A 26,764-nucleotide genomic window follows, 5' to 3' on the forward strand; every position below is an offset into this window, starting at 1 on the left:
TTTGATTATTGAGTTCTGTGTCTTGAAATAAAGATCGACATGGAATCATGTATTATTTTTTAATTCTATGTTAGTATGTTATAATATTTTTTGTAGGAATGAATAAAGGGAAAGTATAAAACAACACTATCTGTGTCAATCTTCACCATTTTCTTACATTTGCTCCTGCAAAAACACATCACAAGAAGTAATCATTATGTTTGTGGTAGATTTTATAAAGAGAATGTATACATACCTGCCTACTGGACCAACAATTAAACACATTGCCTTTGACTGAGAATTAATTCATTATTACACACACACATACTCCCATATACCTGCACACTGCACTTCTTTCTGGCCTAGATTCCTCCCCTTTGATGGGGCACCTTCAGTCCACTGTAGGTCAGACTAAGACAGACCCTCCCTGTGCTCTGTGTTAGCTCACTGGAAAAAACAGTAGCACTACTGTATTTAAACATACCTGTGTAAAAGCTTCTCTGTATATCTTTTCAGATATGCTACTGAACCAACAAGTTTACGCACCTGACCTCTATACGAGCTTACCTGTTTGCGTATGGCACATATACATTATTTGCCAAATACCTTGTTTTTATGACACACTTAAATAATCTTACAATGAGGCTTTTGACCAAAGTATGATATGAAAAAGAAAAGGCAGGAAATAAAATACATTTTCCAACTGAAGTATGTCAGGGGGGATTAACCAGCAGAAATCATGTTTATCGTCCCAATAGAGGAAAGACATGAGTTGAGTTCATTGCCTTCATAATGCTCTGGCTCATCATCTTTACTAATGTACTTCTGGATATGAGTGTGCATGCAGGTGTCCGTGGCTGTTTGGTGTTCAGTACTCAATAGTTCCTCTCATCTGTCTTTAGTGTCAGTCTGACATAGTTCCATTACAGCACTGTTGACATCATAGATGCACCGGAGACATCAGTCAGTCATCATCCATCTGCACACACAACATGTCTTTTGTTAAACTGGTGCTTCTTGTGCCAAGTAGGTGTTTGCAGGTATCCAACATAATACAGTCAAATTTATAGCAGTTTACTGTTATATATCCAGTCACTCAACGGTACAACTAGTTGACAAATTATAGTTAGATTTTAGTTCTTACACACATGCATGTACATGTAGCACATCTTGAATACATAAACTCACACAATTAAAGAATATTTCACGCTCAGGCATGAAATCACTAAAACATTCACATTGAAGACACTTGCACATGTTCAAACATTCATGTATAACCATGAATTTATACCAACACACACTAGCAAGCACCCAAGTGCATGAGCACGCATTTATTCAGAAAAACGCACTCAAAAGTGGGCTCACACTCACACACACACACACACACACACACACACACACACACACACACACACACACACACAGATGCTATCCCTCTTAAATCACTCTGTCTTTAGGCGTCTAAGGGGAGAATCAGAAATTTATGAGGCTATTAATCCTACAAGACAAGGCGTGGACTGCAGATGAGTGAAGGGGAGAGAGAGGCACTGTGTGAAGAAAAGAAGAGAGAGGGGAAAAACTCATTGAGTGAGGAGGGTGGGGTAGAGACATTGATTCCCACAGTCATAAAAATGAAGTTTTCTCAACTGCACCACCCGCCCCAGACTCCCTCTTCCTTTCTTTCTGTCTGTCTGTTTCCCTGGCTCAGGGTTAAGGTGCCATCTTTAACTTGCTGCTTAGAGAGAGAAAGCTTGATGAAATTTCATTAACAGTGACCAAATTGCTCAACAACTGTTATCAAATGTTGATAGAGTTGTGGAGTGAGAGGGGCTGCTTGTTCCTGAGGTGTTTTTCCCATTGTTTCAATTTTCCTTTAAAAGATATCCTCAGTGTTACTGTTTATAGAGTCAATAATGTAGCAATTATATAGGTTTCTGTTATGGCCACCAGTCTAAATTATTTTAGCTTTGTTTCTGAGAAATGGTGTTTCGTTTATAATTTTGACGTGGTGGGCATAAGCAGACTCAGATGCCAAGTTATCATATTGCAGGGCTGTGACTTTTCTGCTATGTGATTCATGTAGTTAGTGACACTGATGGTCCTGCTGTCAGAATCCCTGTTGGGAAATCGTAATGCGACACACACACACTCACACACACACACACACACACACACACACACACACACACACACACACACACACACACACACACACACACACACACACAGTCCTGTAGCTGCAGTGCCTCTTTCACAAGCAGAGTAGGAAACTGAACCAAGCCACTCAGAGCCCAGAAATGGACACATGTTGTAAAGAATCACTCATCATTTTTCTAAAACCAAAAGTAGAGCATTAGTCACCCCTTTACTGGTTGTGACTGCGCCAGCACAGAGGCCATTACCAGCATGAAGACACATCCATGTGTTATGTTGTCATCAGCAAGAGAGTTTTATCTATATACAGTGTGATGACAGGGTGGATTACTGAAACAAGCCTGTGTTCAGGAAACTGGAGTCCCGATGGCTCAACTTCTTCTCTAATGGACAGATTTCTGAGACACCTAAACTGAGCGTGAGGGCTCAGGAGATGCACAGACAGGTCTGAAGTGGTGCTGTGTTGGAAGGGGGAAGAGTGTGTGTGGTGTGGTGGCAAAGCCTTTGAAGCCAAACTTCTGAGCATCAACTCATTTCCCATCATGGGACAGGCATGTGTGCAGCACAGCTCACGTTCTGTGGCTGTTTTTTGCCTTATGTGGTGAATGACTCATGCATACACAGACACATATGCATTACTGTGTATTCAGAGAGCAGTCACATGGTGAAGGTGAGATCCTGAAGGTGAGCTGTGGTGACATGAGTGGCTCAGACCTCTGACCCTTTACCTCACCACAGAGCTATGGCACCCAGCTCTCTCTGGTTACTGAGGTTAACATTCGTTCATCTACAAACACACTTACACACACACTTCCTGTGGCTCTTCACTAACACTAGAGTAATTGAAAGGTGTATTGATACACAGATTTGTTGGTTTGCAGCTGGATGGAACAGTGAGATTTTGTTTGTCATTTTAAATTACCCGTGTTTGAGACCCCACCCCCACATCCCTACAGTAGTTATTGTCATGCAGGGAATGGCCAGTAAAGATTTTTCTCATGTAGATCTGTAATCTCAACAGCCAACACAGCTGGTCTTTAGAGGATGTGATCATGTTGTGTGTATTTGTAGGAGCCGTCTCTTCTACAAGCTAAGGTTTTTGATACCACGATACGTCATCTGAATTTAACAGTATCAAAAGTACAAAAGCAACTGTGGGCAGGTTATAAATGAAAAGAAAAAAAAATCCTATTTTTGGTCCCTTAACCTTTGTTTTTCTTTTTGCCTTGGCACCGAAAGAGTATTGAGTATTGTTTGTTTATCCTAGTATTGTATCAAAGGTTAGAATTCTGGCATCGTGTCAACTGTACTACAGGCTGCATGTTTCTTAGAAACTGACTGACTGCATTTTTGATGCCATCCACAGTATTGATGAAGACATATCAGCTAAACTGTACCAATTAATTTGTATGGAAACACATAAGATATTGAATAACAAATGCCTTTTTGAAATGACCTCTTAAATTTGTTAATGAAGGAATTGACCAGTGTATGAACACTGTGGGCTATTTCACAGTTGGAAAATAAACTGGTTTGTGCTGTCTGGTTGACAGATGATGCAATGGCAGCATGTTTTTAGATGATTTTAAATATCTTTATATCTGTTGTTAGTGCTTCATGGCTGACATACACTTATTTATTAAGTACACCTGTAAACTCTAATGCATTTCAGCTTAGCCATTAGTTCTACCTTTACGCAGTATTAATGCCCCTTTCTGAGTGACACTGTCAGTAAGTTATTCATTTGTATTATTGAGGCTGTAGTTTGCAGTATATTAAGAGGTGTTTCTTATGTTTTGTCATCCACATTTAAAACATGAGGGGGAAGAATATTAGAAACACCTCTTGGTAATCTTTCCAAACATCTAACAAGAGTTCAACACACACAGGGGAGAAATGCACAGCCTGCCAAGCTCTTATTGGGTTGTTCAGATATTCATAGTTCCAGTTTCAGAGCGCTCAGAGCATCCACTGTACGGAAGATGTTTTTGGTCATAATTAAAATTGAAAGTTGACATTTAAAAATATTATTATTTTACTAAACTACGAGGAGTAATCAGGTAATATTTAAACTTAGAGGAAATTGAAAATGTGAAGTGAGTAAATGAAATGTTTTAAATGAAAATCAAATAAAAATGTTCAATCTAAAAGGTTAAACATCAAATGTGAAACTCAAAATGGGAAATAGAGAAACTTAGAAAAAAAAGTCTGTCATTCATCAAATAAAAGGGAAATAATTAGTTGATCGCTGCAATCTGTCATTTTAATTCATTTTAAATGAATGTTTTTAATAGGCTTTTAATACCCTCTCATGGTAATGAGTTAAATCTGTAAGAAAAGTAAGTCAACCATTCAGCTCTTGAATTCAACAGAAACAATATCCATCCCTACATTATTGTACAATGCATGAGATGCACTTATGTATGTATGATGTGTGATTATTGACGTGCACACTAAAGATGAGAATTGTGAATAGTCTTTGGCAATTAGCCCCCATCGTGACATCATCATATAAGGCGGCAATGAAGTTGTGCTTGGTACAGGATCCACCCTGATGGAGTCCAGACACAGGTGGTGGTGATAGGATGAAGACAATGTCTGAGATCTGGATGAAGGTGAAGAGGAGCGAGCTTCTGGTGGGCTCAGACCTGGGGTGCAGGAGGTGATTGGGGTGAAGGGTTGTGAAGACAAACTGACACCAGCAGAAAGGAGAACAGAAGCAACGTTGTGATTGGCTTAAGAAGATTGTGGCAGAATCTGGTTGTTTAAACTGAAACACCCATTGTCAGCTGATTATGAAGGGAGCAGGAGAAGAGGGAGAGAGAGTGAAATATAACATAAAGACAGTCTTCCTGATTGAGCTTGATTATGTTGTATTTTTGTTTTTATTGTATAGTATTTTTATATTGTCTATGATGATTTTGTGGGAAGTTTTTTTTTTTTAATTTGGTGTTATTGTTGCTTTACCAAGCACCTTTTTTTCATTGTAAAGCTAATTGTTAAACTATCAAGTGTTTTGTCAAAACTCATTAACATTATCATTGCAGTTTTCTTTACTCTCAGTACTCAAATTTGCTCTGCTAGAGAGGTTAAAGAGGACAGCTTCTTCTTCTTCTTCTTCTTCTTCTTCTTCTTCTTCTTCTTCTTCTTCTGGAAAAAGCGAATGAGCCTTTCAGCTTTTAACAAGGTGCCCCTGTGCACGCCATTTCAGGTGTGAAGGCATGACTGAAACACAGTATGAACACCTGGTGGATGGACTCTTGATGAAGCTGAAACATTTTTCATACTGTATAAGTATAGTGTGAGCAATCAAACGTATTGTACCCAAGTGACAAATCATGACACTTGCAGTAGGTCTGAGCCGTCCGTATGAGCTGGTTCCCATGATGAATATTATCTTGTCCTGGTAATCTGACATGGTTTATATCAGCCTGGCCCTTCTAATCTGCACTAAATATAGAGAGCTCTGCTGATGCAGCAGCTTCATGTAGGTGTGAGAACAGAGCCTGAGCTGAGCTCCACTGTGTGTGTCAGTTGGAGGTGTGGACAGTGGGTCAGTAGGGGGAGAGGAGGGGTCCTCAACTGCACTGCTGCTTCTACTAGATAAGTCTCTGGTCAACTGCACAGGCCATGACAAACTACGCAACAATTAAAAACAGAAAAGATAACACACACACACACACACACACACACATATACATACATTCACAGTATAAAACAAAACCTCTCAAACCCCCACAGATACCATTGAAATTCCAGCAGTATGTAAGAATGCAGCTGAGCTACAGGGGATACACTTAGTCTCCCACTGAACTACCCCTCAACCTCTCACTCCTTCATGCGTGCCAGACTCTGGACGGCTGCCCTGCCTCAGTGTGAGAGCCAGCATGCTGATTTTGGCACTGATGGTGCCATTGAGATGGACCTGAGAATCCAAAGCTTTAACCTCTCTGTGTCTCCACTCCTTCCCTCTCATCACTCTCCTGCTGAGAGAGACAGAACCTATTCTGTCCATCCTGCCAAAACTTCAGAGCTTAAAGATACACAGTTCATTCTGTTAATGCTTTGACTGTGTGCTAGGTTGCTGACTGTTTTGATGGCTGTCTCACATACTAATACATCAGGGGGTTTGACACAAAGAGGACAATCCAAGAGAAGTTGTGTGAGTTAAGAAAAGGAATTAAATATATCTTTGTTCGTGGCAAAGTGTGATGCTACAGCCGTTGTGAGCTTTTTCCCAGGAGATGTTGTAATACTGTGTTATTGTCACTTACTGCAGCCTCTCTGATGAAACTGGATTCCCGAGTGGTTTGGAATGTTATTAAATAACCGGTTAGTTAAACACTTTGTATATGTAGCCTGCATATTTCTTTTGTGTGAAATGCATACATGCTTATTGTGACAGCTCATCAGCATCTCAAAGGGAAAATACAGACACACTTTTTTTATTTAGCATCAACATAAAAAACTACAGTAAAACCCAATGGTTGTTGGGTGCAGTGTTGGTTTCCTGCTACTTTATACTTTCACTCCACTTCATTTTGGAGGCAAATATTGTACTTTTTCCTCCACTACATTTATTTGACGACTTTGGTTACTAGTTACTTTGCATACTTAGCCTGATGCAGTAGAGCCAAAGTAGCACATTTTTAAATGAATTTAAATTTATCAGCAATCAGATAAAATAAATAAATAACATAAACGTGCTGAAAAAAAAGACACTCCACTTTAACCAAAGTAATATTATTAACACAATATCTTCACTTTTACTCAAGTATGAATTTTGGCTACTTTTTACGACACTTGTTTTGTGAGTTATTTCTCCCGTTGATGCAGTGGTCAGTTATCATTTTCAAACTCTTAATGTACAATAGGAAGTATAGCTCCATGAGACATTGTTCTAGGAAAACCAGACTAAATACATGTCACAATAACAATACTGATGCCTTTAACCTTTATAAGCTCGGGCATTTGTTGTATATTGCTCACTTCAGAGGCCACCTGCACAGGTGTACGAGAATCTGCACTCATTTGTTTTCTGAATGTTTAAAAACTGGCCCACATGGCATCCCTCACGCCTCTCCTTTCAGATCACCATCCAGAAGGACAGTGGCCAGGATGTCACTGCCCCAAAACATGGCAAGATCGACCCCAACAACGCTCCTCACGTTGGGGGAAACCAGTGGGCGGGAGGCACAGGTAACCAGTGCTATGATTCAACCGATTCAACATTTATCATCTAAGTTTACAGTAAAGTGAAAGCAGACATTTAACTCTGGATTAAATGTGTAGTTTCATATCAGTTACGGATTATCTAAAGCGCACACAACAACAACAACTGTGATTGCCTCATCCCTAATAAGATGTTTCTATGCAGGCGGCAGAGACACAGCGGGGCTGGGTGGCAAAGGGGGCCCCTATCGGCTGGATGCAGGGCACAAGGTGTACCAGGTATCCCAGGCTGAGAAAGATGCAGTTCCAGAAGAGGTGCGCAGGGCAGCCCGTGAAATGGGGGAAAAAGCATTCAAAGAAAGGTAGGTTGCTTAAATCCAGAAAATCCAGTGAACACATGCTGAAAATGCCTGCTCAGTATAAGGAATCATGGCCAACCCTTAACCAAGAACTTGTATGTAAATTGAGTTAGCTCTACAATGTCAGAGTGACTGTCTCTCTCCACTACCCAGAACTGAAGTGTGTTATGTGTGTAATGTGGAACAGGTGTGTGTTATGTGTGTATGGGCCTTGTGTTGGCCATCAGTCAGCAATCCCAGGTACTGTATGGTGCCCCATCCTGGGCAAACAACCGCAGGCCGCAGTTCTCCGGCTGGTGGATGGATGCAAATTTAGATCCTGCTGGACTGTGTGTGTGTGTGTGTGTGTGTGTGTGTGTGTGTGTGTGTGTGTGTGTGTGTGTGTGTGTGTGTGTGTGTGTGTGTGTGTACTTACACACATTTGCTTCAGAGCGGAGGGTTGAGAGGGCAGCCCTTTCACCAGCTCAACCATGAAGGCTGTCTCTGTTCTCTTTCGCTTCAAACAGTCTCGTTCTCTTAACTTTCTTTTCTCCCCCATCCCCCTTGTCCTCCCCCTTTCTTGCATGCCCCTTCTCATACACTGGCTTCTTTCACACCAAGAAGAACAACCTCTCTGACTCTTCTGTCGTTTTTCTTTTTTTTAATCTCTTCTCTTCCTATTTGTAGTCATTTCACTTGCTTTAAATCTTCTTTGACACTCTTTACCTCTTTCCCTCCTCACTGTCTTCTGCCTGTCTATCAGTGTCCCACTAAGCCCAGAGAGAAAATCTTGTAGCTACATGCTGATACTCTGCTTCCAAATAGTTGTCACTGTACTTGACGGTTCTTCATCACAGCAGGTGAGCACACACAGCAGAACTGCCTTCGGAGAGGCCTGTTTGATTGATTTATTTTCTTAATATCACAGGCCAACTCTGTCAGGCTTTTTCTTTACCTTGCCATTTACTGCTGCGTCTGCACAATCCTTTGTTTTCTTATCTTTAGGTCAGGCATCAGTCAAACTATGATCCCTCCATAAACCCTTGAGTACCTGACACACATGCACAAGCAAAAACAGGCTTAGGTATGCCTAAAATATTAATCTCCCACGTGAGCATGTGCACTCAGACACACATAATCACACATCTCTAGATATGTTTCTGGCTGTGTCTCCATACTATACTATACTATATCAACAGATTATATTGTTTCTCAGTGTGTTCGACAGATGGGCCAAAATTACCTCATAGGTGCAGCTGTCTTTTTGATGTAACCTGGAAACACAAAACTCACTCACTGCAAGGCACAAAAGATGATCCACCAGAGGTCATGTGCTTGCAGGCTGCGTGTCTTTGGATGGAAGGCACCAGCAAGAGTAAAACACACACAAATTTAGCCCCCTTTTAGGAGAAGAGTTATCTTATAGTGTGTTCACACTGATTGCTAAGGAATTTTTTGTCTTGCGTTACTCTTGTGAGTTTTATCATTTGTATTTATTTGCATTACTCACTCGAGTGTTTATTCACCCCAAATGCCCGTAGGCTAGCGAGCAACAGCAAGTTGCAAGGGTGTGTGTATATGTCTTTTTTTTAAAATTCAGGTCAACTCAGCACTCTGGTTTTCTCTCTTATTTTCCCCTCTCCTCTCTGTAAAATAATGTTCATGAAGTAAAGTACATTTCCCCTCCAGCTTCAGTCAGCAGTCAACATTACAGAACATAAACACCCGACAATGACGGTCATCTCCACGGATCACTGCTGCAGTCAGGCTGATAAACGAAAATAAATCCACTTTTAAATCCCAAAAGCTAAAAAGTACTCTGAGCTCTCCTCCCATTAATGAACAGCTCCAGATCAGAGCAGAATTTGACGTGACTGCAGGTGTCATTCCTCCATAAGGTCTGGCTCTACACCCAACTCTGTCCTCTCGAGCTTGATGGCTCTGAGCAGCGTCTACCCCACCCCGCTGCCCTCCCCAGGCATCACTTAGCAAAGCCCCATGATATACACACAATGTTTCACATGATTCGTGCCTTATCATTAACATCATCTTTACTGCCTCAACAGACTTTCAAATGATTTATTTAGAGTCTATTTGTGTCTTTGCATTGACTTTCTATGTAATCTAGATGCATGAAAAATGTCCTTCACTTTTCTGTTGGAACACTCCATCATGGTGCTCATGTTCTCTCAAGTTCCTTTTTGCCTCCTTGCTTTGTTTTATTTGAGTTCCATTATGAGAAATGTGTCAAACAACATATTAAAACATTCTCTCTGGATTGTAGAAACTGGTAGTTCTCTTAAAAAACACAAAAGCAACATGAAAAAAAACACACAGACCCCCAGATATGGAAAGCATTGTTCAAGAATTGGTGAGTGTTGAATAAGTTGTTACTGTATTGTGTCAACCATATTTTATACTTTTATTGCAAAACATAAATTCACATGGAAATATTTTAATACACCAACAAAAGGCAAGGCAACCACAATGGACAGTAAACAAACCAATCTTACTTCAACAGTCTGTTTATCTAATTGAGTGCACCATCATTTGCTAAATAAAATCAAAACAAAATGTTTGAAGAGTAAACCACTATAGTCTGTGTCCTGGGTGAGGTAGGTCTTGTGGATGGAAGCATACTGTGTGTGTAGTGTGTTTAGTCGTTGGGAGTGTCAGCTTCTTCTTTGTTTTTGTGGTTGTTGTGCGTAAAAAATTCTCAAACTTGCCTTCTCTCTCCTGTTTAAGTCAAGGTAGTGGAATTTGAAGGAAATAGCCGCGGCCACTTGCCAGAGTTTCCTCTCACCACATACACTCTCACGCGTCCTCACACTTACACACACACACATACGTGTGGAAGAAGCCACTCTGCTATGTACTGTTTTGTGGGTTGACATGCTGTGGTGTGAATGCAGAGAAACAGACAGGGAGACTGCATGTGCAGGTTGAAAATAACTAGATTACACTGTGAGTGTGATACAGTACATTGTGTGTCATGAGAATGAAATGAAAGGCCAGTCTCTACAAATGAATGGGCTAAAATTAAACATACATGTCTTCCTTCATCAAAGGAAGCAATTACTATTGTTGATTATCAGCCTTTCTAGTTTTGTCCCTACACATTCAAAGGTTTATATTCTTCCTCCTGTGAGAAGACACCAAAATGAGTTTTGGTGTCTACAGACATTCTTCCCTTGTCTGCGCAAAACTTCTCAGAGTGTTACCTCATATGTATAAGCAGCAGAGGATAAATAGGTTTAGAGAATAGATGCATGATTGGGATATAAAGAGCCATGAGTGTTTAAGTGTTTAAAACAAGTTATTCACAGATCCATAAAGGGGCACTGTGTAGTTTTGGAGAAGAAATTAAAACTCAATACAATACAAACTCAAAATTACAATATTACAGTGAGGTAATAATAGAAACTCAGAAATATTTCTCTTTTCCATAACTGAGTAAACAAGCTGTTCTCGGAGGAAAATAAGGTCCCAGAACATTTGAGGTCGGCCACATATAAACAAAGTAAAACAGTATAAACTGTTTTGTCCTTTAAGGTCAGTTTGTTTATTCAGTTTATTCAGTCATGGAAACAAAGAGTTTGTGTATTTAATATGTTTAGGCAGACAGTATCAGTGAGTGAAGGGTTATCTTTCTTTTCTGATTAAAATTTCTTTACCCCAAACTACATAGTGCACCTTTAATGAAAAATTCTGCCCATCAACAACCAGTGAGTCTGCAGTGTGATCTTGTGAGTGAAAACCAGAGGCTTTGCTCAGGCTGTGTCACTTGGCAGAGAAGGAAACTCATTCAGAGAGGCATTTTCCTTCCCTGTTCGATCTCTTCTGACTAAAATTTCTTCCACAAAGCTACATAGTGCACCTTTAGGCTAAGATAAAACATGTAAATACATTTAAAAAATGTAACATAGCAGCTAAATGTGTTTTTGAGTATTGAAATGTCTTTAATGGAGCAAAACCTTCTAACCCAAATCCATCCAACAACTTAAAAATATACTGCTACATTCAAAGTGGTGGCCTATTTTAGATATTTGAATCTTCACTGGCCTCGCTAGTCAATTTGATTATGATTCAGCTGTCAGCGATTTGAGTGCACAACAATTCTCAATGCATCCCTGTGTATCTCAGTGTATGGCATCATCACTGTTCTACATTGCATACATCTACCTTTTCATCATTTAATACAAGAAGTAGAATAAATCTAAATTCTCTTTTTATTTATGTTGTTTGTTTGTTTCAGTGATTATTTTAGCAGTTACTGTGTCGCTCCCCACAGGTTGTTTGTGTCAGTTCATTTCCCCTCATTTAAGTTTTCATAAAAGGCATAATGTTGGTAGATGTTCTGTGAGTGGATGCGTGTGAATGCATGTTTGGTCTGTTTGATTGCATGGCTGATGCCAGTGCAGTCTACACAATACATCCAACTTACTCTGTTCTCATGCAACCAGTCTCTCTCTATCTCTATCTATATCTCTCTCTCCCTCTCTCTCTCTCTCTCTCTCTCTCTCTCTCTCTCTCACACACACACACACACACACACACACACACACACACACACACACACACACACAGTTTTGTTGCAAGCTGTGACACATAAAGTCAGAGCCTCTCCACCATCTTTCAGTCCCTACCCGTGTTTTGAAGTCACTGCTCTGTACCTCTGTGGTGGTCACGGTCTGGTTGTCACCAAAAGTTTCAAACACCTGGCAGAGATTTCTCCCACCTGTCTTTCTTCAACACACACACACACACTCACACACACTCCAGTCTGTGCAACATTGGTGAAGACACCCGAGGATTATTCTATGCCTGTGTGTGTCAGCGATACTAAAGTACCTGCACAGTGGGATTATAGGGATAAACTCAGCTTGGGGGGCACAGTCCACCTGTCTTGTCATGTCCACAGGTGTGTTCTGAAGAGAACACACACATGCACACATGCAGAAAATGGGCTCCTGATGTAAAATGACCCCTGTGTCACAGGTGTCCTGAGCTCATGAGCTCACTCTCTCTTCCTCTATTTACCTGATCTTTTTGGGAAGAATCAATCACACAGCAGCAGCTTCAAATGTACCAAAAATGCTGTTGTTTTTCTGCTCTGCTTCATCAGGGTTAGCAATGGCATCCATAAACTTTTATGAATACAATTCTTTTGCGAAAGAAGAAGTAGATTCCAGTGTCAGCCTCAGCTTTCACAATAAATGTATAAAATGTTGGTGTGTAAGAAATCCTGAACTCGTGTAGTTGAGCATGTGATGATTTGCACTTTATGAGTTGTAACCAACCAGTGTGGTGTGCAAAAATATTATGAAAGATGACTCATGTTTTGAGACTGTGTCTCAAGGTTTAATCAAAGTACTCTATTCAGTAAGATGTGCAACACTTTTTTGTGATAAACCAGTACATGCAAGGGAACATGTGACTGAGATGTCCTCAGGTACAACTGTGAGTACCACTCAAACACATTGGTCCAGTGTCACTGGATTTGCACTGGCAGTAAAATCTTTTCAAGTGCTGCTTCAAGTGATTTCATTGAGAGCCACATAATTACTGAATAGATACAGGTAGGAAGAAACCTGCTTGTGCCCAATTAAACTGCCTGTCAGTCATCTGATTTGCACAGTTATATGAATAGAGGCCAGCACACCTCTGTTAAAGCCCTTTAGAAGAAAACATCTAAATCAAAACTACAAATACAACTTATTGTGTGCCTTATTACAATGAGTGTTTTACCTAAAACATGCAGTGTCAAGTCATTGCTCTTACACTGTCTGTCTCTCCCCTTCCTCTGTTTTTTTCTGTCCTTCCATTTCAGGTTGAAGGAGATTGATATGAGTGAATATGATGCTGCCACGTATGAGCGCTTCTCCAACGCTGTCAGGAGACAAGTTCAGTCTCTACGCATTATCCTGGACACTTTACAGGTTAGTTCACTCTATACATGATCGTCAGCACTGTAGAACAAGGCACAGCTAAGAAAGTTTAGGCACAGACAGTTAAGTGCCTCACTCTTCCTTTCATAAATGGAGGAATCAATGAAGTTTTGAAAATACAGCAAAATTGCATCAATCAAATCTGAAGATGTTCGAGTGCAAAATCTACATGTGATATCCATCATTATGTAGATTCAGCCTGATATTTGGTATATTTGGAAAACTTAACACCTTAATTGGAATTTCAGTATCATTCCTCTTGTCTGAACAGTTTTGTGATGACAGGTCAGAACAGTTTTTACTGTAAAGTCAGTACAGTAAGGACTGCAGTCCAGCTGACTGAGGCCAACAAAAGTCATGGGGTCACAAATTTGATCGATGACAATTGGTTGACCTGACATGTGATATGGGGGCAGGAAGGAGGGGGCGCTGTCCCACAGGGGAACACTGATTGGTTAAGTGATGAAAAGCAAAAGCATAGAGAGTGGTGTTACAAATCCAGGATGTGAATTTGTCTCTGTTTCATTATTTAGTTTTAGACTTTCCTCCTTTTGTTTTAGCTTGTGAGGGGAAATGTGTGTTGATACATTCAAGTAGGGTTTGGTGTGTGTGTGTGTGTGTGTGTGTGTGTGTGCGTGTGTGTGTGTGTGTGTGTGTGTGTGTGTGTGTGTGTGTGTGTGTGTGTGTGCGTGCGTGCGTGCGTGCGTGCGTGCGTGCGTGCGTGCGTGTGTGTGTGTGCGTGTGTGTGTGTGTGTGCGCGTGTGTGTGCGTGCGTGCGTGCGTGCGTGCGTGTGTGTGTGTGTGTGTGCGTGCGTGCGTGCGTGCGTGTGTGTGTGTGTGTGTGTGTGTGTGTGCGCGTGTGTGTGTGTGTGCGTGTGTGTGTGTGTCTCTGACAAGAGGAAAATCATGTAGCATGTGAGGATGATTACAGAGCAGTTACACGAGGCCTTGCTCTATTATTCTCTTGTCCAGGTGTGAAGCTCTATTTGTATATGTTGTTGTGGTGGGGGGCGGGGTTGTGTGTGTGTTTGTGTTTTCCATCCAGGTGTTTGCAGCCGTGCCAGCGCTGGCTTTCAACATGAACGCTGCTTATTGTTTGTATTTGTCCTTGTAGCCTCAGGCTTCTTTCCCTCTGTAAAGCTGATGGAGATTATACCAATCCCAGCAGGCGTGACGCTGTGAAGTCATGTTATTTTTATCGTACCTGAAGAGTGATTTAGGGAGTAACACACACTCACACGCACATACTGTACACACCCACCCATAACTTGCAAGCTTTCATTAAACTGATAGTGTATTGTTTCCACCCACTTCAGTCTACCCACAGGGAAACCCCCCTCTCTACTTATCTCTCAACAATGGAGTGGCTTGCCAGACATAAACACCTGGGATCATATTTATCAAGCGTTTCATAGTAAGAGATCAGTTCTTACTGGCCAAAGAATCACAGGGAAACACATTTTTGCTTCATTAACCAAAGAAATGTATCCTGTCTTTGCCAGTGCCTAGGAGAGCTTCAGAGGTGTCCTAACCTGTTTCTCAGGAGATCGCAGTAATGCAGAGACATCCCATGGGAGAAGAGATATTTTGAGAATGTTTAATGACAATGAGTTCATTACAAGATACCATTTTGTCAAAAATCTAATAACTTTGCAAGATGCAGTTGTTCCATGAGCAAAGAGATCACATGTTGTCTCTCCAAGGAAGCCATCCTCACAACCTGGCATGTTTTGGCAACTCAGGGAAATACAACTTTGCAACTGTAATGATTTGAGTCAGACAGATAATGCACAGATTCTGTCCTTTCCCCCCACTCAGTGTAAAAAGGCAGAAAAACAAGTTTTATTACACTGCAAAAACTTTATGTAAATCTCATAAGATTTAAGTTATTTATCAATTTCAACACATACCCCTTATACATAAAAGAGTCATGCTCCAGTCATGCTGCAAGCTGAAGATGGGTAACACGGGGCGCGTTAGAGGAAGAGAAAGTAACATTTCTCTTCCTCTCTTCTCCCCCCTCCCATTCCAGTGACCACAGCAAACAGTGGTCAGACAGCATCAGACCTTCACAGACTGATAAATTATCAGCCAGATATTGGAAAATGTATATTATCGGCTATTTATTGGTATCTTATGATAACTGATAAATAAAGCAGATAATGTAAAGGCCAAAATTCTTTCATTGACTTAACAAGCACAGTATTTACAATATTCTGATACATTAGAGTTTACATTAGTTTTATGCATCTTTTAAAGTTGGTTAACAATCCACCAATAAACACAGAGAAGAAGAGCCACGCAGTGTGGACTAGAGAACTAAGTATGTCCTCACTGGTGTCAATGTTTTTTTACAGTCTAACGCAATCGCAATTTGCAATACATGTTCCGCAAGAAAGGAGGGGAAAAAAAGTCTATGAGATTTAACACTGCAGATCTTGTGAAACCTGTGGAGTATAATATCATCTTTGTTCACTACATCTTAGCCTGTCTTACTCTCAGGTATGCATGAAGTACAGGTTACAAACTTCTTTGTAAGAAACAAAAATGTTAAATGATCAATTATCTTATCATATCGACAATAAGAAGCATTTATCGATCAGCTGAAAATAATCTGTATCATGTATTCTTACTCATTACTCATACAGTATGTACTGTTTATCTTTCTTGTTGTCAGTAATGTGTCAGCATGATTTACAACTGTCTGTTTTTTCTTTTCACAATCCAATCTGTTGCCTCTGAAAGCCCCACCAAAATGAAATCATCCTCTCCAGACAGATTTTGAAATGTGTTTATTTATTTGGTTGTCTGGTGCATAACATGTGTTCTGTGTGTGTGTGTGTGTGTGTGTGTGTGTGTGTATTTCAGGCTAAAGGGAAGGAGAGACAGTGGTTGAAGAACCAGGCTCTAGGAGAACTGGATGATGCTAAAATCATTGATGGACTGACTGGAGAGAAGGCTATATATAAACGCAGGGGAGAGCTGGATCCAGAGGTTTGTGTGTGTGCGTGTGTGTGTGTGTGTGTGTGTGTGTGTGTGTGTGTGTGTGTGTGTGTGTGTGTGTGTGTGTGTGTGTGTGTGTGTGTGTGTTGCTACAGATATTTAAACCACACTTAAACTTGAGTGTGAGCCGCACCTCCAAATACACTGCCAGACTTACACACATAATTTTGACCTTTATCTGTCAGATGATACATTCCAGTGGTGTGTGTGAGATTATTATTACACCCCGTGTTTCTGCTCGAGCTCGTAGACAGCTTCCAGTCATTTCTTCTACTGTCATGTATGCTATATTAAACACACACACACACACACACACAGCACAGAGATAGTTCCCACACTAATCATACAAACACAAACTAACCATAATATGCATACCATGTTTTTCTACCTTATTTAGCTCCAAGCATTGCATATTTTTGGTTTGGCATGAAGTTCTACACTGAAGTAATTGCAGCCAGTTTTGAAATCCTGGCCTTGTGTTAAATGTTATTTTAAGTAAGCCACACCGTATTACACAAAACACTCCCCAATGTAGGTACTTTCTTTAATTGAGTCTCTGCTAATACTCTTTCTAATCTTGTGCTTTGTGTGTATGTTCCCATGTGTTTACAGCTGGGCAGCCCTCAGCAGAAGCCCAAGCGTTTACGAGTGTTAGCCGACGTGTCAGGCAGCATGTACCGCTTCAACGGGGTGGATGGCAGGCTGGAGCGCTCCATGGAGGCAGTGTGTATGGTCATGGAGGCTCTAGAGAGCTATGAGCACAAGTTCAAGGTGAGAAATCTCACATCAAAGCAGAAAAAAAGTGATGTCCACTCTGACTCGTTTTTCCTTTTTTATTTTAAAAAATGTAATCTAACTATAAATCAAGGAACCTCTGCCTGTTTGTCTGCATGCTATTCACATGTCTAGAGAACCGTTCATCCGATCTACTTCATACTTGGCATGTATGTGACTGAAGACAGGAGGAAGTGCAGTGTCCAACTTGGTGCATTTGGACACGTAAAACGTTCAATATTAATACATTTTGAATAAACAGCACACAGCGCTCTGTGCAGCAGTGGGGCATGACTTCAGCGCTCTGGCTTCATGGCTCTGCAGACTGAAGCTGGGCTCACACGTGATCGCTCTCACATTATCTCATGGGGAAACAGACATAAACAAAAAGGAGATTAGCATGGTGCAACAACTTGCTATAGTTTTGCGTTACAGTGAGAGAAACCAAAAGCTGAAGGTTAAACGAGTTTGGATGAGTTGGTCATCTTTTGTTTGCCTCAAGGACTACAATGTTTACCACTGCTTGGCAGCACTGCCAGCTGCTCCAGGACGCCTCCTTCATTGGTTGTTGTGCGCTGGCTTGGAAAGTACCGAAGTAATCATTCAGATTTTAAATCCTGAATGTCAAACATGTTTGATTTTATCAGGACGGCCCAGAAAGCTTAATTCTGGATCTGTAAAAAATGCATATAGAGCCACAGTGTGCAACACTTTTTTCTGCTTTCAAGTTCACTTCCAGTGACAGCCCTTGGTGGGCATTACTTTTCTATTACAGAAGATGTCACACCAAACATTGTGTGTTTGAGATGTAAAGTAATGTTACTGAGGATACAATTTGTACTCTATAAGCTTAACCCACCACTATCACCTGTGTTACATCTATTCATTTATTTATTTATTGAGAGACATGGAGAATGTGTATTCACACACCATTTGTTTTCTGAACTAATCTGACCCTGAAAAGCATTTTAGTTTACATATGAATTGGTATATGTGTTTTAGCCACACTACTCCTGGGAACCACTTGTAATCAGGTTTCCACCCACAGTTCCTACTTTCTGTACAGTGGCCATAAAATAAACAATAATAACCAACCAGGCTTATCTTTCTCAGATGAAATTCATTTCACACACTAGCAATATGAGACTTTATTTGGATAAATCCTGGATCAATATACTTGGTCCACTAATGTTTTACCTTCACCCTGGTGGTCTTATGAATTCAACTTATTGAGGTCAGCCATCTAAAGGAGTTGTTGTGTTGTAGCTTCCAACATGGACAGCCACACTGGGCTTGGCTTTGGCTAGACTCTCATTAGTTTTAACCTTATGATCATTACTACCTGCCTTAAACTAATTGTATGTGCCACTGGTGCTCTTATATCAAACTTTTGACCGCATCAGTCTGTGCAAAGAAGGATACATTTCACGGGCCACTGATAGTGGAAAATATTAGAACCATATTACCAAGGAAACTAGTGACAGAGAGACCCCCCCTGTCTCTATGTCACTCTGTGGGGAGATGTGAGCATGTGCAAAAAAGTTGAAGGGAGACAGACTTCTTGGCCCCTAAGTGACACTCAACCCAACTAATACTGATCACATATCCCACACACACACACACACACACACACACGCACACACACACACACACACACACACACACACACACACACAGTTATTCTCATCACATGACAGTGTAACCGCCTTCTTTGTATAACACCCCTTACATTAAAATGCATCTGATCGCACAAAACACGTGGAAACCTTCACCTGTGTATGTCTGTGCTACATGCAGTCTTACTCTGTGTGTGCGTGTGTGTGCGTGTGTGTGTGTGTACAATGTAAGACATCCATTGATGGTGGTAGGTCAAACAAACATATCTATTCATGGTTTCTATTTGAAACAGTGCTTGTAAATAAAGATGGCTAGATGAAACATTAGTCTTAAGAATTTGTCACTTGTAAGTTTCATGTCCTATTTATTACAGCCATCAGAGCCCCATTTAAAAAACAAAAATGGAACAGAAAACTTACATATCAGTGTTGTGAACAAAAACCTCTGAACTTTAATTTGAGCGGCTTTAATTATATATATCTTGAATTAAATTTAAGGATGTCTTGGTCCCTGAGGTGTATGAAAAACCCAACTGAAAAAAAAAGGTTAGTCCAAAAATATTCTGAAGTGAAAAGACAACAATTTGAAAAATACACTTCTACCCAGCAACAGCTATATGGACAGATGAGACACACAGTCGCATACCTTTGACCACCACAGCCATAACCACCCTTATTAGAAATAGCCCATATACGTAATACCTGGGTCCTGAAATAGTTGAGTGGAGCCCACGGTGCCAGGCTGACCCAGACTTACATAAGCCAGATATGATGGATATCCTATGGGAGTCATTTTGGCATGACAGGGTGAACACACTGGAGTGTGTCCAGGTTGGAGCGAGGATAGCTTTGTGTAAGTTACGATCTGATGTTTCTGCACCATCACACCTAGATCTTTACACTTCATTCCAAGGTCTATTCTAGGTCCTGCATGAGGATGACACAACAGGGTTTTATGCAAAATAATATATAGTCATTGTTGCTATTTATATTCATGTGTTATGACACATTGTACCTTTGTACCATCTTAGTAAATTCTCTTTAGTATATATATATATATATATATATATATATATATATAAATCATATTATATATCATATCATACATATTAATCAGGATCAATATATATAATATAATATAACTGTTTTCTCTGTGCAGTATGACATAGTGGGCCACTCTGGTGACGGCTACGACATCGAGCTGGTCCGAGCGGACAAAGCCCCCAAGAACAACAAGCAGAGACTCAAAGTCCTCAAGGTACAGATTAATCATCAGTCCATTCATGTTTTCTTTACTGTACACCAGTTATTCCCACACGTACATACTGAAAAAAATTGTTGGTTGACTTTCTTTGTCTCAGAAGCCTGTATTGAAATGCAGCTATGAGTATACATTAAGTGAATGGCTGCAATGCTACAATAAGGTTTGTTGTTGTTGTTTTAACTTTTCAACAGTGGTGTGTAGTCATTCAGATAGTTTTATATTTGTCCAGGAAAGTTTTTTTGTTTTTGTGTCATGGGTGAACTGACCCTTAAATATACAATTGAACGGTAGCCTCTGAGTTTAATGATCAGAGCTGTTTGCAGTCCCCAGTCTGGCACTTACCAGGATCAGCCACCACAAACAGTTTTTCCACCTGTGCAATATACTGGGTAAAATGATGTCCTATCTTGTTCCCTCCTCCTACCCCTCCACCCCGACAGACCATGCATGCCCACTCACAGTTCTGCATGAGCGGCGACTACACTCTGGAGGGCACAGACGCCAGCATTAAGGAGCTGGCACGAGAAGAGGCCGACGAGCACTTTGTGGTGGTGCTCAGTGATGCCAACTTGGAACGCTATGGCATCCGGCCTGAACGCTTCGCCCAAGTTCTGACATCCGACCCGCAGGTCAATGCCTTTGCCATCTTCATTGGATCCCTTGGGGATCAGGCTGAAAGGTGAGGAGGTGGAGACAAGGGTGGTGGTACAAATAACAGGCTGGACGCACTGGATGCGCGTGCAGTGCTGCTGTGTGGCGTTACCTCTTACTTTTCATTTCAGCGTCTGTGTTAACAGGTTAGACCGTTCACACTGCATGTATGAGACGCGCATCTAGAGATTCAGAGCCTCGCCTATTGTACTGTGACACACGCAGTTATGGGCAAAAACAGACCTGGAAACGACCTGTAGACAGTCATATCCACATCATACCAGCATTTCACAACAGTTTTAATGTCTGTACCTGTACAGACATTAAGCAGCAGCAACGCAGCCTATGTGAATACGGACACATGAGTGACCTGCAGCAGCTCAGCAACGCAGCCGCCACGCAGTACACAGGCATCCAGTGTGTCCAGCCTGGTAGGGAAGCAAATGAGGAAATTCTAGGTAGAGATGCACCGATTGAATGGCTGTTTTCTAGCATGATCGGCTATGACCAGTGGCCACTGATCAGTGTCAGATATATCTGATTATTCAGTTGATGACAAGATGTGTTATTAAAGTAATCTGTTGCACCGGTTTTCTTTAAGGAAAGTCAAACATTCTAGCCATAGGGCATTAATTGTGCAATTACTTTGAGGATAATATACATTCACAACACAGAGGCTCCGCTGTCTGAACCAAGGTGGGCAATTTTATATTTTGCTCACATGTCAGCTGCAGCACATTACAGAAGGACTTCCACTTTTGCCTTTCACAATTAGAGTCCTGGATACACCAATATACACTTGGTAAATGCTTATCAGAGTGAGAGGGTACTGTGACCTGGTGCAGTTCTGTAGAAAATGTAAGATTGTTTTAATAGTCAATGTTTTATTATGACTATACAATTGAATTTCTAATTAAAGAAAGCTGAAAAAGGTTTGTATATATTGAGATTTATATTTTTTAGAGAGAAAATCAGAATCTGCCAAAATCAGAATCAGCAGGTCAGACTTTTAAGAAATCTGTATCAGCCAAGAAAATTGCAATCAGTTCATCTCTAATAGAAGAAAGAAGATATGAGAAAATATGAGCTGATGCCAAATAAGGATAAGAATGACAGGAAGGAAGTCAAAAAAAGTAGAGAGGGAGAGAAGATTCGAGAGGAGAGAAAATGTGGAGGAGAGGTAGTAATGAAAGAGGAGAAGAAGAATGAATGAAAGGACAAGGAGAAGGATGGAAAAAACTCAAGATGGTACTTAAGATGGACTATCTTTAAACATTAGCATCCCTTGTAAAGGAGCTATGTAGTCCATTTTAAGGATCCTGCAAAAGAAACTCCAATCTAAATCGATCTGTTGGTCTAGACTGTAGTCGGTCATCCAAAACCAATAAAGAACAACTAGACTTCAAAGTTAAGTAGAACAATGACTCTCCAATTTAGTTGAGGTGAGGCCTGCTCATGTTCCTGCTTGCTGCTGCTCCTGCTGACCTTTGTTGTCACATCCCAGATTAAGTCCTGGGAAGGACAAAGAGGAGTAAGTTCACTCTTCAGTCTGCTTTGAGGAACCGCTGGCTTCATGATTAGAATGCAGCCACGAGCTGAAGGAGCTCCAGAATGACAGTGACCTGGTTTGAGCCTCGCTCATCACTCTAGGAAGAATAGGAACACAGAGAGAGAGAGAGCAAAGAAAGATACCTCTGACCCTCGAACTGACTTCACTACAAATTACTCTTTAACTATGAGTACGAGTCAGGATGCTGGGATAAAGAAAGAGAGGAGAGGATTATATTTACATGTCATGGAAGCACACAAGCATTAGAACTTAGTTATGATGATGAAGTCATGCAGTTACATAATATTGCATTAGGTCACTTTGGGAATACTGTTCATACCCCTGTTGACTGTGCATGCTTGCGTCTGTCCTCATTTAAAGGACACTTGTCCTCTACTGTTTGGAAAAGAGGAATGTGTAAACAAATGAGGGAATGAAAGAACAAAACGAGTTCCATCAGAGGAAGTGGTACATACAAAGGACTGAGATGCAGTTGAAGTGGCTGTGTTGTCTTGTTCCTAAGCTCCACCATGTGAATGACAGCCCTTTCATTCACACACTGTACTCTGTCAGTGGAAATGTCTAGTACCAGTTCACACAACAAACAAGTACTTGTCTGTCTTCTTATTTTGGGAAACGATTCTGTTGCTAAAGTTCAGTCCCTCTGTTTAACCTCAAACTTGTGTCTTTTTGTCTTTGTTTCAGACTCCAAAAGACCCTGCCAGCTGGGAGATCCTTCGTTGCCATGGACACCAAGCAGATCCCCCAAATACTGCAGCAGATCTTTACATCTACAATGCTGTCCAATGCCTGAGACTGACACAAACAAACACACACGTGCACACAGAAACACATACACTCACTTCTTATCTCACATGTTCAGAACCTCAAAATTAGTTTTGTAAGCTATGAAACTTGTCTGACTTCAGCACGGTGACTTATCACGATGTGATAACCAACTTTTTGTATCAGATTATAAAACTTTATCTGACTGTACCAGGTCTGAAGACTCACCGCTGTACAAGCCTGAAGGGCAAAGACAGTTATGTTTACTATTCAACAGAAGCCTTCAGTCAAAATCTGACAGTGTTGTGTTAGCGTGACAGAGTTAAATAATGTCTAGCTGCTCTGTACTGTCCCTCTGGGAATAGGAGCTGTACAGTGTAGTCTGTGATCTTGTGCAGAATGACTGTGCATTACTGTGAAATGACACACACTGCATTGGTAACTGCAGTGACATTATGAATGCCTGGGGCCTGTCTCAGACCCCATGTTGGGATCAAGCACATAGTCCAACCTATTGTTGTTTTGTGTTTTGGGCCGATAGTGTGCTGACGCACGCACATGTACGTTCTCGTCCTGTTTTGGGTTGTGAGCCACTTTACTAAGAAAGGAAGGGTCATGAACTTGAAACAGCCTCACTTATTTGGACTTCCTCCGCATTTCTTATCTGTCACACAGAGAGACGCACCGACACATGCATGAGGGGCAATACCAACACACCACCTGAGTGACACTTGGATGTGGCTAGCAGCAGTAACTTGGCTCTTTTGGAATGCTGTGACTGTGACCAGGGAATTTCCCACCTGACTGCACACGCTCTTTAAAGGCAGCCGCTGTTGCACAAGCCCCTGCCGTGTGTGTGTGTGTGTGTGTGTGTGTGTGTGTGTGTGTGTGTGTGTGTGTGTGAGTGTGTGTGTGTGTGTGTGTGTGTGTGTTCTCCAAACGCATCTATGTCAACACGCACAAGCCCTTTCCTTCCTGACTGCTGGACCTTGTGACGCCGCATGCTCGTCTCAGTCCTGCGAGGAATCTCAGATCGCCTTTCATTGCCAGACCTCCCACTCCTCTCTCTTTCTCAAACATACTCATGAACACCTTCGCCACTACAAGGCAAATTAGCAGAAAATTCTCTGACTTAGTGTGTCTGTGTGCATAGTTGTGTGTGTTTGTGTACATCATTTTTAACGTATGTATTCGAATCAGGCTGTGCAGTCGGATTAATTCTTCCTGTCTGTGCCAACTCGCAGTCATGTGTGTCCAATTGCATATCAGTTTGGCCCCTGGTTGTGATACTTGGTGTTCACGCCTCACTATGCTTCACTGACAGGATCAATAGAACAGCCGTTCTAACGATGAGTCTCTATTGATCCCTCTCTGATAGAGGTCCTGCCAGTGTTTTTATTAACCCACTTCTGTCTCCCTCTCTCTTACTTGTTTTCCAATTCTGCTGATTAGTAGGATGCATTAAAATGACCCCATAGTGGAGACTGGAGACATTTTGCCTTCATGAAAAGATTGCCAGTTGAAACTTCATGTTTGGGTGTATAGGCGTTTAAAGTGTGCATAGAAGCATTTTAATATTATATATAGAGAGATAGATTTTCAATTTCTTTAGTCTTATCTAATTGTACATTATTTTATGTAATTACTTTATGTGAAAAAAAATTGTACAAGTAATGTACGAAATTGTAATAAAATCATGCTAATATTGCTCGCTTGATTCCCACAGTTTTTGTCTTGTAACTTGTCTTTAGGGTTGCAACAGTATGAGATTTTCATGGTACAATAACCGTGTCAGAAAATATCAGAATTTCAAAATATCCCTGTATTACACAATTATTTCCTCCAACAAGAAGATTGTTTTCACGTGTCTGTTTGTTTTTGTTTGTTAGGTTGGTTGGTTTGTCAGCAGGATTACACAAAAGCTACTGAACGGATTTTTGTGAAACTTGGGTGGAGGATGGCTCTCAGCCAGAAAAGACCCCGTTAACTTTTGGTGCAGATCTGGATAAAGAGACGGATCTGGGGAGTTGTGGGACGTTTCAGTTCATTTCTCAGAGAATAATGCACGGACCTTGATAAAAATAATCAGGCGTATTGATGTTGCTGGTATCTATGAATGAGTACTGTGGCTTTAATGTTTCCATTCGTAACAGTCAGCCCCTGCTGTCCAAAGGAAAACATGTATCTGCAGATTGTGTTATTTTGAATAAATTAGACCAGGGGTGCCCAAACCTTTCCACTTAGAGGGCCGAAACTGAAAAGGGATACCAGGTTCATTAATTGACTAACTTCCTGTGTAAAGTGTTTCTTTGCCTGCCATGATGAAAAATATTTAATAACAGTTAAGGATACAAAGCAATTTTACCTCACAAAAACTAAAACAATTAATTCCACAACATATATTTACAATATTTATTTATTTATTCAGAAGACAGCTGGCAGGCCAAATTGAACCCTATGGTGGGCCAACTGTGGCCCACAGGCCCCACTTCAGGCAGTCCTGATGAAAAACTAAAGAAAAATAATTACTAACTAGATCTTTATGGGTTGTAAGAATTCTCTGACTTGATGAACCATTTAAAAACCCACTTGATTATCTGAAAATTGCTTTGATACAAAGCAGTAATCAGGGCTGTTTTTCTGAGCTCATAAAAAGCTTTTTTGGATGGATTTGGTTTCCACATGGCTGTAAGTTGCCATGTAGCGTGTAATTTTACATTAAATGCCTAAATCATAAATGCACAGTTCTATCAAAAAGAGTTAGTGAGAACACATTTTTTAAGTGGCACTGACTGTTATGAGTATGTTCTTGTTTTGTATATTGTTCTGCAGTAGACTGGAGGATCTAAATTCTGAGGAACTGTGTGACTTCTTAGAATCACAGATATTGTTCTTATTTTTGTTATTTCCTTTTCATTGGGACCACTCAACTTCCCTCTCATTTCCTCCATGGTTACTTTTTCCCTGTGTTGTAATGATCTGTTCTCTAACTACCATCACACAGCCCACCCTCACTGTTTTGACCCACCAAAACAACTCATCACATATTCTGCAGCTCTTCACAATCAGATTTCACACTGTGTAGGCAGATACTATCCTGTGATCCTCTCCAACTTAAGCTTCTTCGGGAAAATCCTCAACAACACGTCTAATCCAACCCTTTCCACTCCAGGACAATGAAACTCAGAACTCACACGCGTCCTTAACGACTCTGTAAGGACACTCCCACACAGAGTTTAAAACACTGCGACTCCCCTCCAGTTAGTGAGAACTGAAGAAGCCTCTTGGTTGAGAGGTGAAACGTCTTCAAGAAACTGAAACACGTCCAGTTGCCTAAGATACAGCACCTAGATTTACCATGACCTGGACGACTGAGAACCTTCATCAACTAGTTAGCATGCTAAATTCAGTTGTCTCTGCAACACAGAACATAGACGTCTTTGACATAATGTCAGCACTGGTGTTTCTTCACACTCTGTTGATTTTTTGAGTTCATTTTTTGAATGTTTAAACTAAAATTCTGGCCATAC

General features: G+C 40.9%; 1 protein-coding gene across 2 annotated transcripts in view; it reads left to right on the top strand.

Moving 5' to 3' along the window:
- vwa8 (von Willebrand factor A domain containing 8) overlaps positions 1 to 24,942 on the top strand; it is an 84,776-nt gene extending 59,834 nt beyond the window's left edge. For both annotated transcript variants that reach the window (XM_084361896.1, XM_084361897.1), the window contains exons 38-45: positions 7,224 to 7,332; positions 7,511 to 7,667; positions 13,474 to 13,582; positions 16,460 to 16,585; positions 17,207 to 17,365; positions 20,144 to 20,242; positions 20,689 to 20,927; positions 23,154 to 24,942. In XM_084361896.1, coding sequence (XP_084218022.1) covers positions 7,224 to 7,332; positions 7,511 to 7,667; positions 13,474 to 13,582; positions 16,460 to 16,585; positions 17,207 to 17,365; positions 20,144 to 20,242; positions 20,689 to 20,927; positions 23,154 to 23,262 — 1,107 coding nt within the window. In that variant the 3' untranslated portion in view covers positions 23,263 to 24,942. The remainder of the gene's footprint in view (positions 1 to 7,223; positions 7,333 to 7,510; positions 7,668 to 13,473; positions 13,583 to 16,459; positions 16,586 to 17,206; positions 17,366 to 20,143; positions 20,243 to 20,688; positions 20,928 to 23,153) is intronic.
- Positions 24,943 to 26,764: the final 1,822 nt, after the last annotated feature.

Source organism: Pagrus pagrus, assembly GCF_965226575.1.
Source record: "Pagrus pagrus genome assembly, chromosome: 9".
Taxonomy (NCBI): Eukaryota; Metazoa; Chordata; class Actinopteri; order Spariformes; family Sparidae; genus Pagrus; species Pagrus pagrus.